This window comes from Chiloscyllium punctatum, chromosome 4 (assembly GCF_047496795.1).
Source record: "Chiloscyllium punctatum isolate Juve2018m chromosome 4, sChiPun1.3, whole genome shotgun sequence".
Taxonomy (NCBI): Eukaryota; Metazoa; Chordata; class Chondrichthyes; order Orectolobiformes; family Hemiscylliidae; genus Chiloscyllium; species Chiloscyllium punctatum.
In genome coordinates this window covers 13,930,100-13,945,648 of record NC_092742.1, presented here as the reverse complement: position 1 = coordinate 13,945,648, position 15,549 = coordinate 13,930,100, and the positions used below count along the sequence as shown (strand labels likewise).

General features: G+C 44.4%; 1 protein-coding gene across 1 annotated transcript in view; it reads left to right on the top strand.

The window, feature by feature from the left end:
• tshr (thyroid stimulating hormone receptor) overlaps positions 1-15,549 on the top strand; it is a 73,583-nt gene that overhangs the window by 34,936 nt on the left and 23,098 nt on the right. Inside the window, exons 3-5 of the mRNA XM_072568113.1 lie at positions 1,623-1,697; positions 6,102-6,176; positions 7,612-7,686. Coding sequence (XP_072424214.1) covers positions 1,623-1,697; positions 6,102-6,176; positions 7,612-7,686 — 225 coding nt within the window. The remainder of the gene's footprint in view (positions 1-1,622; positions 1,698-6,101; positions 6,177-7,611; positions 7,687-15,549) is intronic.

Here is a 15,549-nt window from a genome sequence, read left to right as displayed (position 1 = left end):
CTTCTCTTAGACGAGAGTGAATTCATTACCATAGAGTGCTGTTGGGGCTGGGTCACTAAGTATATTCAAGACTGAGGTGGACAGATTTTTCATTAGTGAGGGAAATAAACATTATGGAAAAAGCCAGGAAAGTGGAGTTGAAGATGATGAGATCAGCATGATCTCATTGAATGGTGGAGCAGACTCAATGGGCTGAATGACCTGTGTCTGCTCTTATATCTTATGGTGTGACACATCAGATCTTATAGTTTTAGAAAGAGACAGAGATTGGTGGTAGTGGCACTGCCTCTGGGGATGTAGGCTCATGTTTCTTGGGATGGGAACTTTTGGAGAGAAGGGAAAAGGAATATAGAAATTAATCTTGTGTCAAGGCAATGTGTGAAATTACAGGAATGTGAACATTCAAGTATTTGTCAATGTGGCAATTGAGAAAAAAGTGGCTACCTCTCCAATTTTAATGGTTACATTCCGATTAGAATCATAATCATAGTACATATTCCATGTACAGCATGGAATCAGACGGCAGCTTAGTGGCTCAGTGGTTAGCACTGCTGCCTCACAGCACCAGAGATCCGAGTTCGATCCCAGCCTCGGGCAATTGTCTGTATGGAGTTTGCACATTCTCTCTGTGTCTGCGTGAATTTCCTCCGGGTGCTCCAGTTTCCTCCCAGTCTAAAGGTGTGCTGGTCAGGAGAATTCGCTGTGCTAAATTACCCACAGTGTGAGGTGCATTAGTTAGTGGTAAATTTAGGGTAGGGAAATGGGTCTGGGTGCATTACTCTGCAGAGGGTCAGTGTGGACTTGTTGGGCCGAAGGGGCCTATTTCAGTACTGTAGGGAATCTAATCTAATGGGATGGTATGGTGGCACAGTGGTCAGCACTGCTGCCTCACAGTACTAGGGACCCGGGTTCAATTCCAGCCTTGGGTGACTGTCTGTGTGGGGTTTCCTCCGGGTGCTCCGGTTTCCTCCCACAGTCCAAAGATGTGCAGATTAGGTGAGCTGGCCGTTCTAAGTTGCCCATAGTGTTCAGGAATGTGTGGGTTGGGTGCATTAGTCAGGGGTAAATGGAGGGGAATGGATCTGGGTGGGTTACTCTTCGAAGGGTCAGTGTGAACTTGTTGGGCTGAAGGGATTCTAATTCTAATTCTAAAAAAAACTCTTTGGTCCAACTCGTCCATGCTGCCCAGATATCCCAACCTAACCTAACCTAGTCCCATTTGCCAGCACTTGGCCATATCCCTCCAAACCCTTCCTATGCATATACACATCCAGATGCCTTTTAACTGCTGTATTTGTACCAGCCTCCACCACTTCCTCTGGCAGCTCGTTCCATACATGCACCAATCTCTGCGTGAAAAAATTGCCCTTTAGATCCCTTTTAAATCTTTCCCCTCTCACCTTAAACCTATGCCCTCCAGTTTTGGGCTCCCCTACTCTGGGAAAAAAAGACCTTGATATTCACACTATCCATGCCCCTTATGATTTTATAAACCTCTATAAGGTCATCCCTCAGCCTCCAATGCTCGAGGAAAATAGCTCCAGCCTATTCAGCCTCTCACTGTAGCTCAAAACTTCCAACCCCATTAACGTCCTTGTAAATCTTTTCCATTTCCCTTCCAGATACATTTCAATTGATGCAGTACTTCAGAAAGTGGATGCACATGCATTCTTCAACTTGGATAAAGTTACACACATGTGAGTATATGATTCCTGAGGCTACAGGTCCCAATAACTTGGAAAGTGACACTACGTACGGCAATGGTGGGGGTGGGGAGTGGGGGTCTCTCTAAACCCAAAATTGCCAGGGAGGGTCATGGGACATTGAAAATTTCAGAAAGAGCATTTCTGTGAGTAGCACAACCAACCCATCCAGATGCCTCTTAAATGTTGCAATTGTACCAGCCTCCACCACTTCCTCTGGCAGCTCATTCCATACACGTACCACTCTCTGCATGAAAAAGTTGCCCCTTAGGTCTCTTTTATGTCTTTCCCCTCTCACCCTAAACCTATGCCCTCTAGTTCTAGACTTCCCCACCCCAGGGAAAAGACTTTGTCTATTTATCCTATCCATGCCCCTCATAATTTTGTAAACCTCTATAAGGTCACCCCTCAACCTCCGATGCTCCAGGGAAAACAGCCCCAGCCTGTTCAGCCTCTCCCTGTAGCTCAAATCCTCCAACCCTGGCAACATCCTTGTAAATCTTTTCTGAACCCTTTCACGTTTCACAACATCTTTCCGATAGGAAGGAGACCAGAATTGCATGCAATATTCCAACGGGGGCCTAACCAATGTCCTGTACAGCCACAACATGACCTCCCAACTCCTGTACTCAATACACTGACCAATAAAGGCAATGCTATTGAGACACAGATTCACTTAAAATTCATAACGGTTTGAGGGGCTGAATGGCCTCCTCCTGGTCCAGTATTCCTATAGTGAGAGTAGAAGCCATCGTATTCAGCACTGACTTCACAAAGGCAACATTGATGGGCATTAAGAGATTCCTTCTCTTCCCAAATGAACAAAGTCCCAAGAACAATGAAAAGCATAACAGCTTGCAGGATTTCAAGCCTCAGGCAACTGTTTGATCTCTAAAGCTCGCTTGGTATAAAGCAGTGAGTGAATCCAATGCTACATTTTGTGCATATTCTAAGTGTCGAATCCATTTGTGGCCTTCCGGCTTTTTCTTTTCCTTTCTCATTATGTTTGAGTCGGCATTAGATACAGGCCGTTCTGCTGTAATGTGTTTCGTTAATGTGAATTTTGTTGTACTGTGATTGACAAATCGGGAATACTGTTTCTAAATCATGAAGTTTTAAAGTGTGTATTGGTTTAAATGCGGTTCTGGCCCCATTACTTTAAATGGTGCTGCTATTATGCGATTTTCTTATAACATTGGATTGTACGAGAACGGAGCTACGGCACTATAGTAAAGTAGTTAACTGGTAAGATTTAGGGTTATTTTTGCAGGATCATATTGTTCAGAAACATTGCAAAATGCTTCAGCCCATGGGTGAAATTCCCAAAGTGTTGGGGCCCGGTGTGTTTACTGGTGGCTAAGAGCCACCCCCATCTCTGGACAGACCCGTCCATTCGCTGAGAATGGGCAAGTTCCTGGGCAGAATGTCCAGCCTGAATGCCAGCCAATGCCCCCACCCCCCCAAACTGTTATCAGAAACTGCCCATCAATCAGAGTCCAGCAGGTTCTGGGTCCTAAAGTCCACTCGTCCAGAAATGTTCCAGCACAGAAGAAAGCGAAGATTGCATTTTATACTCTTCTCACGTGAAGAGTGTTGCAGGGTGGTGGGGTGAAGAGGATCAGAGGAAGGAGCATCCCTTTGCCATCCCTCCCACCCAATCTGTGCTTCTGATTGCCACCTCAAACTGGGGGCATTTGTAACCCCAGCCTGAACTCAGCCAGAGGTCACTGTGCCATATTAGTCCTGCACCTCGCCATCTTTTTACCTTCCAGGAAGACAGGAGATCAGGGAGATGGCAAGTTGAGGGCCTGACATGGCCACGTTAGGACCTTAATTGTGGCAGATCCAGAAGCTCACCCATGGGCCTTATGCTCAGAACGGAATTAGTTAAAGTGTCAGGAAGGGAGTGAGCTTCTATCTAGAGCCAACTCAACCAAATGTTTCATGTCATCACCACCTCTAGAGAGGGTAAACCATGCCCTGTGTGTAATTTTTACATTGCCATGTTTGTGCAAAGCAAGATCCCACAGAGAAAACCAAGGTGACGGATTTGTTTGCCCTGTCAGAGAAAACCAAGATGACTGATTTATTTGCCCTGTTTTGTGAGCGATGTTGATTGAGGAGACACGTTGCGTAGGGCACCAGCAGGAAATTCCTGCGCTTCTTCATATGATCTTCACCAATCTACCTCAATCTCTGGAACAGGAGGGCAGAACATAATGCAGTGTCTCATTTGGAAGCACTGCACCTCTGACACTTCTGCATTCCCTCAGCACTGGGCTGAAGAGATGGCCCAGATTTCCTGCTCACATTCTCAAGCGAGGTTTGAAGCCAGAGCCCTCTAATTTTGAGATGTAAGAGTGGTCCTGATAGTCAGAATCATCTTCACTATTGTGACCTGAGGCCTACGTTCTGGATTGCAACTCCCTCCATCTTTTTGTTTCTCTCTGTCTTTTTCTCTCTGACCTTTCAAGACGTTTCTTAAAAATAATTCATGACCAAGGCTGAAGGGCTTTTGCCCAAAATGTCGATTCTCCTGCTCCTTGGATGCTGCCTGACCTGCTGTGCTTTTTCAGCAACACACTCTCAGCTCTGATCTCCAGTATCTGCAGTCCTCACTTTCTCCGAGGTTGAACGCCTGATGAGTGTGAGACAAAACGACCTAACAGTATGTCCCCTTGCTCAGCGCAAAAGGAACTATTCGGCCCACCAAGTCTGTGCTAGCTCTTTGAAAGTTACTGAGTTACCGAGTGCTGCTATCCCGTTTTCTCCCTATGACCCGAAACATTCTTCCAGGTCTGTTGATGATTTCATTCTCTCTTAAAAACCTCAGGTGAACCTGCCTCCATCACACTGACAGACAGTGTATTCCACATCCCAACTACTTCTCCTCATATCCCCATTACTTCTTCTACCTTCAACCTATGCCTCACTTTCTTTCCATGAATGGAAATAGCTTTTCCCTGTCTACACTGTCTGGACCCTTGTGATTTCAAAAACCTTTATCAAATCTCCTCTTCTGCAAGGAAAGCAGACCCAAACTGCCCAATCCATTTGAAGTTCATCATTCCTACAACCAGTGAATCTTTTCTGTGCTATCTTCTTATCCTTTGAAGAAGGTGGGGCCCAGAACTGGATAAGCATCCAACCGGGGTGAGACCTCAGTTTACCATCTCATTATAAGACAGCATCACCAACAGTTCGGCCCTCCCTCCAGACTGCTGCTGTGATCTTAGTCTTCATTAACCTCAAGTCCTAGAGTGAGGCTTGAACTGAGAGGTTCAGAGGTAAGTGCACTAACAACTGAGCCAGGAATACTGCAGTGAGTAACTCACCTCCTGACTCTCCAAAGCCCGTCCACCATCGACAAGGGACAAGGCGGGAGATTGATGGAATACTCCCCATTTGCCTGGATGGGTGCAGCTCCAACAGCACTCAAGAAGATTGACACCATCCAGGTCAAAGCAGTCCATTTGTTCAGTACCACATTCACAAACATCCAATCCCTCCACCATCGATACTCACTACTATCTACAAGGTCAGAAGTCACATGACACCAGGTTATAGTCCAACAGATTTATTTGAAACCACAACCTTTCAGAGCGCTGCTCCTTTGACAGGTGAACAGTGACTTCACCTGACAAAGGAGCAGCACTCTGAAAGCTTGTGATTTCAAATAAACCTGTTGGACTATAACCTGGTGTCATGTGACTTCTGACCAAGTCCAACACCAATGCCTCCACATCATTACTACCTGCAAGATGCACTTCAGAAATTCACAAAAGATCCTCAGACAGCACCTTCCAAACCCACAACCACTTCCATCTAGAAGGACAAGGACAGCAGGTACTTGGAACACCAGCACCTTTACGTTCCCCTCCAAGCCAGTCACCTTTCTGACTTGGAAATATATCACCATTCCTTTACTGTCGCTGGGTCAAAATCCCGGAATTCCCTCCCTAAGGACATTGTGGGACAAACCATAGCAGGTGGACTGCAGCAGTTCAAGAAGGCAACTCACCCCCAGCTTCTCAAGGGGCAACTAGGAATGGGCAATAAATGCTGGGCCCAGTCAGCAATACTCACATCCCACAAATGAATTTTTAAAAAAAATGAATCATGGTTCCCGATCACAATTTCCAATCCCTGCTGGAAAGTGGACTTGTATTGAAGTAGGGTAAGGGCTGGATTGGTATTGTCTGTGAACATTCACAGTCTAGGCTGAGATGTTACTGATTGACTGATACAGTACTTGTCATTGATTCGTACTGATCACAGTCTCACAGAGATTGTACAAGCTGCAATCTCTGACCTGTACTGCTCCTTCAGAGGAGGAAATGAAGAGAGGATAAACTACAATAACAGAATGCACCAATAACTCATTTATTTTTAAAACAGAGAGATACGGAACACAAAGAGCTTGAGTCACATTGAACCAGATGCTTTCAAGAATCTCCCAGTTCTGAAATACCTGTAAGTATAGAAAAGTAAAATCGAATGCTTGGGTATTTCTGGTAGATGGTTCTAGGGTAAGGGAAGCTCTTGGAGTTTGGTGCCTAATGATTACAAATGCTTTTAAGTTTGATTTGTCTTTAAAGACAGAGTATTTTTGCCACACTGGCTCTTTTTAGGGAGGGCCTTTGTCCAGTTGGTGAGAGGTCTTTGGCCTGCTTACATTTTGAGTCCGCTCTGAAATGGGAAACTTTGGGCCGAATCGGATGATTGTGGGACAAACATGAGGATTTTGAAGGCAGCTAGCTGGTCCAAACAGAGAGCTGGCAGCCTTGGGCTCCTCTCCCCTGACCCACGATGGGAGAGGTGGGTGCTGCTGAGGCAAGTCGGAAACTCTCGGGGACTCCTCATGCTGGGGTGCTACCTCAACAGAGGTCCACGTTATACTGCAGGGTAGCAGAGAGGGAACGCCCAGCCAATCACAGAGCAAGTCCAATGTGGGTGGGTGTGTGAGGGGTGATCTAGGTTGGGAGTGGAGGCTACAGTGACCATTTCCTGCCCACTGCCCCTCAGTGGGACTTCAGCCCTAACGGACTATCAGGCTCGGTGAAGCCTAAAGCTGTTCCAGCCCCAGCATCAGAGGTCAGTATAAAATATTCAACAAGAGCTTCAGAATGAACCTCCTTATCCAAATCAAGTAGTGAGATTGTGGAATTCAGCACCAGAGAGAGAGAGTGTCGCTGGAGTGGATACTCTAGACACATAGTCTAAGGGAAGTTACACAGCATATTAGTGAGAAATAAATACAATGTTTGATTTCATTAGATTTGATTTGAATTATTATTGTCGCGTACTGAGATACAGTGAACAGTATTGTTTTGCTAACCAGGCAAATCATAGTTTACATAAGTACATCAGGGTAATAGAGCAGAATGCAGAATATCGCGTTACAGATACAGAGAAGGCGCCGAGAAAGATGAACTCTAATACATGAGAGGTCTGTGCATTAGTCTGATAACAGAGGGAAGAAACTGATCTTAAATCTGTTGGTATGTGATTTCAAACTTTTGTATCTTCTGCCTGATGGAAGAGGATGGAAGAGATTATAACTGGGTTGGGAGGGATCATTGATTATGTTGGCTGCTTTCCCGAGACAGTGGGAAGGATAGGTGGAATCAAGAGATGGAAGGCTGGTTTGTGTGATGGACTGGGCTGTGTTCACAACTCTAGTTTCTTGCAGTCATGGGCAGAGCAGTTGCTGTACTAGGTCTAGTTGAGGAGCGATTGGAAGAGATTGAAGGGAAGTCTGACCACTGACATCAAACGTGTGGGCTGAGTGCCCCCCCCCCCTTGTACGGTATACCTAATCTGTGTAATCATATATCAGGTGCGTTTGCAGACAGGATGGACACATAAAAACCTTTTAACCTGTCAACTGTTTCTGCTCCAATTTCAGGGGCATTTTTAACACCGGGCTGAACACATTTCCAGACCTGACGAAAATTTGTTCCACTGACGTGAACTTCCTGCTGTGAGTAGTTGAAAAGAAAACCATTTCTCACTCGGGTAGTTGTAGGTACTAAACCAACCAGCATAGTTTTAGAAACGTCAGGCACAGACCGTTTTCTGAATCCTCACAAAAATGTCACAGCTCCATCTGGTACATGTCACGTTGAGGTATGGACTCTGATGTACAAAGCCCTTTCACTTTACTCCATTCTCGATGACTTGCCAAGTGGAACATATACAGATGGAATGCTGAGGGAGGGGGTGCTGACTTGAACTTAGTCTATCCTGGCATGTCCTGGACTGGGTGTAGAATGGGTACCTGAATCATCAACGTTATCATTTTTTTTTGTTTTCCAATGACTTTGAAAATATTGCCAAAATGTTTCCAATTCGAGGAACTGACAGTGAGAAATAAAGAATTTGAACCACCCATGCGCACCTCAGTAGAAAAGATTTAAAATATTGCAAATTCATTTAACACCAAGTTATTTTACATTCCTGAGGAACTAATCTCACCTCCAGTCCAGTCCATTTGGGCAGGTTGGATTGAATATAACTACGTTGGCCTCTGCATCACTATGAGAGTCTCACTCTATGGTAGTCTTCCAGCCTGTTGGAGCACTGACCTTTTATCGATCACACTCAAAGGGTTGAATGGCCTGTCCCTACTCCTATGAATTACCTCATGGTACATTTAGGGATGTTGGCATATCAGTGGGCTGCATTATGGCAAAAGTTTCATCATGAAAATGTCATGCCAACTCAAATGATCAACCCTGTAAGAATTCTTGTATCAGTCGTGGCTAACAAGCCAGCAAAGCCGAAAATTGGGTAGATCAAGAATCACATTTACACGCAACGACAACCCTTTACCCTCTCCGACGTGGACAATGGCATCACTGACACTTTAAGTTCAGTGCAGAAGCATTCAAGTGACCATCAAACAAAGCTTCACATCCTCCTGAATCACTCCAAGGCCACCTTGTCAAAGAAGGGGAGATGGAAGGAGGTTACAGAGCAGCTAAAATCTGTAAGCTAAAACCAAATAATAGGATACAGGCACTCCCTTTTAATGACTTTCACTCCTTACTATAAGTTAGTAAAATATTGAAGGTTCATCCCAAATTCAACATTGACTTGTAAAAAATGAGTGAGGTAGACATCACTGGAAGGGAATTTGCTCAGGGAGTTCTCCCAAACTTCTAGAAGTCAAATAAAGGTCTGTTTTCCCTAGATTTCTAACAATCTTAACTCAATGTTACACCAGGAGATCAGGAAATCCCTATACAACCTCAACACTGTAGAAGTTTTAACCCATTTCTTGTCATCTTATGGAATTTTCTTCAGTGACTTTGGCACAGGGAAAGGAGGAGAAAAGAGGCCATTCCAAACACTTTAGAAACAACTTTTAATATATATGTATACACATATAATACATATACTTTACAGTTTCCACAATATAAATATTTTGATGTGTCAGTACCTCAATCCAGCCAAGTTTTGTGTTGCACTTGGAAGAAGTACAAAGATGTAAGGAATGGAACAGGCACAAGCTCACAATCTCTGAACTGACTTGTATCTGAACTCACCTAGTGCTCACGTAAGGCCAATGAGTAGCCTTAGCAGTCTACACTCCAATAGCAGCACCTCCTCAGGCACATGGGTGGGATGGACTTGGCACCTGCAATGTGGTGAGCTAACCTCACCTGAGTTCAAAGATCAAATATTCAAGGTTGGTTGCAGACACGAATATTTCCATTCATTGGTCACTGAAGCTGTTGATGTGCATGAAAGTGCCTTGATGTCTTCGGGGTTGGGGGGTTTTGGTGGGAAATGGTGGTTATTAGTGGAAGGGGTACTGGCAACCTAGGCCTCTCCATGGCTGGAATGGAAGTGTTTCTGAATCCAGTTTGTCACAGGAATAGGGATGTACATGGGAGCAGAGCTCATTAAGATAGGTCCTTGCCTCAGCTTTGCCAAGACTCTTGTTTCTAGGATTAGGATCGCATGGATTTCCACCAAAATGGATAGTTCCAAACCTCTTGGAGTTTAAGTCAAATCGTTATTTATTCAGTGGGTCAGTATGAGAGGTAAAGAAAGCCAGGGCATTGCTTTAGTTATGGAAATTCATCCAGAAGCAATCAGCCAACAAAAGTACAGCAAGCCCCAACCATGGGTTCAACAATATTTAGTTAATGAAACATTAAACATCGGATAGCTGAGAACCTCTGCTGTGAACAGCAATGTATATTGAAATGTTATGCTTGGACTGGTGTTCCTACACAATGGCAGTGATGGGAAGTGGTTGGATCTATTGGAATTCTATGCTTAGCATAGAATAATAGTTGGATGGAGTCTGTGTTTATCCAACTCTGTCATTTCATTTAAGTTCCTCACTTTCAAAATAAAGGTAAAACCAAACACAAGCAAGTCCTTTCAAATAGATATGGTGCCACTCAATTGTATGCTCCTTATAATACCCAAGTAGATGGGTGAATACCCAAGTAACTATTGGAGGAATAGTGTAATGCTCTCTTACCACCAAAATATTTCTGCCCACCATTGGAAATTTGAGAACTTTCAGGGTATTATCTCAGAATACAAGAAGCAATGAACAAGTAGGGATTGTGAAAATGATGAAAGAGTTTGGTATGGTGGAGACTGGTGTTATGTTCGAGACCAGACACCATCAAAATACATTAAAAAGTTAGCCTAGATCCGAACATTTTCATATTTCTAAGGTAAATGCAAGGTGCCATGTTCCATTTGCAATTCAATTGGTCAAACTACTCAACTTTAAGCAAAACACAGTTTATTCAAATACCATGGTTAAAATACAAACAAAAGAAAGAGGAACTTGGAAAAACTTTAACTCTATGGGAAAACTGAACATAATAATAGGTTATCTTATGACTAATAGTAACTGTTCCATAACATTAACTTTTCATAAATGTACCTTAACCAAAAAAGGCAAAGGCAGAAAAAAGATTGTCTCATCTGCAATCCTATCAGCAAGAAAGAAATATGTGCAGCAACTCCCCAGAGAGAGAGAGAATGTAGTGACTGGGAGAGATTCACTGCTTTCTATCCTGGCTGAGACCCCAGCAACAACTGCTGAAAGTTAACGAAAAATCCTGGATGTGTGAGCACATGACCACACCCATTCAGGCTGCTTCTATTGTTCCAAAGTAAAAGAAACCCCAAGGCTTCAGAAGTTGCTTAACTGCTCATAGACTATCACCTGCCACCCAGTCCTGCTGTAAGAGAAACCAGGACAAAACACACCTCATCATCACTCAGGGAGAGCCATTTGTGAAGACAGGTAGAACTACAGGTAGTAAATGTGAGAAAATCACCATGGGGTCAAATAGGGAAGTCAGAACTTTACGTGGAGAGTGATGAGATTGTGGAGCTTACTACCACAGTGCTGTTGGCATGGGTGAAGAGATGCAAGCCTTATCAAGTCTCCTAACTCCGTCTTCGAGATAGTGAGGACTGTAGATGCTGGAAAGTCAGAGTTGATAAAGTGTGGAGTTGGAAAAAGCACAGCAGGTCACACAGCTTAGCCTGCTGTGCTTTTTTTCAGCTCCACTCCTATCTCTAGTCTGTCTGGCCTTAAGAACAGCAAATCCTGCTACAGGAAATTCAAATGATGCAGAAGAATATTATTCTGCCCATTGTGTCTGTACTAGCTCTGCTACCTCGAGCCAATCTCCATCCTTTTCTACCATATATCTGCACACCATTTCTATCCAAATAATCATCCAGTCCCTCTTGAATGGCTCAATTCTACCGGTATCCACCATATTCCCGGGCAGTGATCCAATGTCACTTGATCAGGGAATCTATGGAAAAAGGCCTTCACTGTCGGGGCCTCAGAGCTGACCTTGTGGGCTGTTGAATGAACAGGAGCCACAGAATGCCCATCGCACCTGGCCTGCCTTGAAAGCCATCAGATGGGAGCTTTGGCTTTCTCCACCGGGAAACATCAGGACTGGTTTGGTGAGAGTGGCAAGGTGATCCAGGAGCTGCTAAAGCACAAGTGTAAGGCATTCTCAAACTGGGAGCACTCCAATACTCAAGGGAAGGCAAGCAGCACAAATGGAAGCTGTGGTTCAATGAGAAAGCTCTGGTTTAAAAAAAACAAGTGCTGGGTAGAAGATAAGTAGGAAATCTGGCAAGCACCAACCATCAATAAGAATCTTAGTGTGAAACAACACAACCTGGACAAGAAAGAACCCACAAAGATATCAACTACTTCGGATGTCCCAGACAGATCACCCTGTGCAAACAGCAGAAGGAGTGTGTGAAAGCCGATCGCAGAAGATGGAAAATAGAGTTGAGGTCGAAGGTCAGCCAGGATTGTGTGGAATAGTAGAGCAGGTTCGAGAAGCTGAGACACCTACTCCTGTTACTATGATTTTTGACTCCATGAAATAGAATAGCATGAGGGCTCTGAGTGTCACTTGTTGAAATATTCTTTGGTCCCTGCTTGAAGAAGAAGGATTAGAAATGAACTTTAGAGAGGAAACGTGAATTGTCTAATGTTTCAGCTAAAAACAGGAGTAGTACACTGGCACACTGCAATGTTCTTTCTTTGGTTTCCATTCGTGAATGAATTTAAAACAAAAAGATCTTTTTGCTGGCAGTGTGTACTTTAAACTGTGCAAATGTCTAACTCTTAGAATAACGCAGCTCAGACGGAGACCATTCGGTCTATCACACCTCTACGGCGCTTTCAGAGAGTTCAGCAATGAATTCCATAATGCCTACACTATCCCCGTGACACTGGAAACTTCCCATTTCAAAAATCTACTCAGTTTGTTTTGTTGGGAGAACCCATTGTGTTTTTCTCAAGAAGCATCATTCCCTTCTCCTGATCTTCTCCTGGAGGTTGGGTGATCAGTATTGACAACTTCCTCCCAGATTTTGCAAATCACTGGTTGCTGGACAGCTGCAGAATTACCTGGGAATGTGGTGAGTTTTAAGATGAGGAATCCTGAATTTCTACAGCATCAAAACAGAGGAGCATGAGTAGGACATTCAGCCCTTCTAGCCTGGCAGACAATGGCCTATCTATATCTGAACTCAATCTCGAGTGGGAGATCTGAAATACAGGCTTTTTTACTCCAAACAAGGCAGTATTACCTCAATAATCAACTATGCTTTGGTGTCAACATGTTAAATACCATCTAGTCTAGTTAAAAAAGCTCTTTCACCTCAAAACTAAACTGACCAGCAGTTGACCAGCAAACCGATGACTGCAGCGTTATTGCTCATTCACTAAGACACTTCAGTGTGATTTGAACATGTTGACTGATTGAGTAAATACACAGCAGGTGAAGTAAATTGGGGATAAATGTGAGGTTATCCACTTTGGTAGCAAAACCAGGGGGGGCAGATTATTACCGGAATGGTGATGGATTTGGGAAAGGGGTAAGTGTAATAAGACCTGGGTGCCCATGTACACCAATTGCTGAAGGTGAGCATTCCAGGTAGAGCAGTTGGTGAACAAGACAAATAATCTATTGGCCTTCATGATGAGTGAAGTCAAGTGCAGGAGCAGGAAAGTCTTACTACAATTGTACAGGGCCTTGGTGTGACCACACCTGGAGAACTATGTGCAGTTTTGGTCTCCTTATGGAGTCATACAGCACAGAAACAGACCCTTCGGCCCAACCAGTCTCATGCTAACCATGTTCCCAAACTAAACTAGTCCCACCTGCTTGCGTTTGGCCCATATCCCCAAAAACCTTTCCTATTCATGGACTTATCCAAATGTCTTTTAAATTGTGTAACTGTACCTGCATCCACCGCTTCCTCTGGAAGTTCATTCCACACACAAACCGCGCTCTGTGTGAAAAAGTTGCCCCTCATGTCCTTTATAAATCTTTCTCCTCTCACCTTAAAAATATGCCCCTTGGTTTTGAACTCCCTCGCCTTAGGGAAAAGACCTTTGCTGTTCACCTTATCTATGCCCCTAATGATTTTGTGAACCTCTATAAGGTCACCCCTCAATCACTGATGCTCCAATGAAATATGTCCCAGCCTATCCAGCTTATTTTTATAAATCAAACCCTCCATTTCCAGCAACATCCTGGTAAATCTTTTTTGAACCCTCTCCAGTTTAATAATATCCTGTCTATAGCAGAGTGACTGTGTGGGCGACACGGTGGCACAGTGGTTAGCACTGCTGCCTCACAGCGCCAGAGACCCGAGTTCAATTCCCGCCTCAGGTGACTGACTGTGTGGAGTTTGCATATTCTCCCTGTGTCTGCGTGGGTTTCCTATGGGTGATCCGGTTTCCTCCCACAGTCCAAAAATGTGCAGGTTAGGTGAATTGGCCACGCTAAATTGCCCGTAGAGTTAGATGCAGGGGTAAATGTAGGGGAATGGGTATGGGTGGGTGCGCTTCGGCGGGTCGGTGTGGACTTGTTGGGCCGAAGGGCCTGTTTCCACACTCTAAGTAATCTAATCTAAACTGCACACAGTAATCAAGACGAGGCCTCATCAATGACTGTACAACCTGAATATGACATCCCAGCTCCTATACTCAAAGAAGGATGTTCTGGCTCTGGAGGGATTGCACCAAAGGTTTATCAGAATGACTTGACAGAAATATGAAGAGAGACTGGATTGGTTATGAGTATGTTCACTGGAGTTTAGAAGACTGAGGGAGGATTCCTTGGAAACATATAAGATTCTATCAGGAACTAGACAGGATAAATGCAGGAAGAATGCTCAAAATGATTGTGGAGTCCAGAACCAGAGTGGAGATCACAGTCTAAGGATATGGGGCAGGCTATTTAGGACTGAGATGAAGAGAAATTCCTCACTCACAGAGTGGACTTCTCTGCCACTGAAAGTGTTGAGGCCAAACATTGAATGCTTTCAAGAAGGACGGTAGAGCTATAGGGAACAAAAGATACTGGGCAAAAGCAGGGACAGGGGACTGAGTTGGATGATCAGCCATGATGCACCTGGCTGGAAGGGCTGAATGGCCTACTGCGGCTCCTATTCTCTATGTTTCTATCTACATTTCACCCTGCACCAGATTTTCCAACCACTCCCAATCTTTCCAATTCAGCTGACAAGGAGTTTGGCCTGAACTATCAATACAAAACTCATATCACTCACACCCGGTCACCTCCCATATGTTTTGAAGCTGCAATTCTGGAATATGTTGGGAACATCTCATTCCTTTGGCTGTCATCACTTGCAGAATGGCCCCCATTGACCAGATCAGGCCAGGCTACAGCAACAAGTGTTTGGCAAATAAGACCTCCACAAGTCTACAAAGCAGTTGTCATTGCTACACTCCAGTACTGCAGCAACTTGGACTGTGTCTCAGTGGCCCATTACAGTAGAGTTATTCTCCAGCAATGTCTCTGCCCCATGCTCTGGATTCAATTAGAGCACTGTTGAACAAACACTAGTGTCCTTCATGAAGCCAACTCCACACACATTTGGGCAAAACCTCCTGAAAAGTCTGACTTCACCTGATGAAGGAGCAGCGCTCGAAAGCTTTTGATTTCAAATAAACCTGTTAGACTATAACCTGGTGTCATGTGACTGCCCAGTCACACCCTAGTCCAACAGATGGCACCTCCACATCCTGAAAAACCAACTCTGATGGACTGGGCATTGTGTCTGGATGCCTGACAACCATCTCCTCTATCTTCCCAACTCTGAAATGGCCAATCTTCCAGGGGATGACATGTTCTGGCCCTTTTTATTTGGATTGTAAAGAATAGTCCCTCCCTATTGTTGCAAACTTAATGGGCTTCCCTCTGTAGGGGCATGGATCGGATAAAGAGACAATGTCTTTTCGATGGGGTGGGTGAGTCTAGAACTAGAGGGTATTGGTTTAGGATGAGAGGGGAAA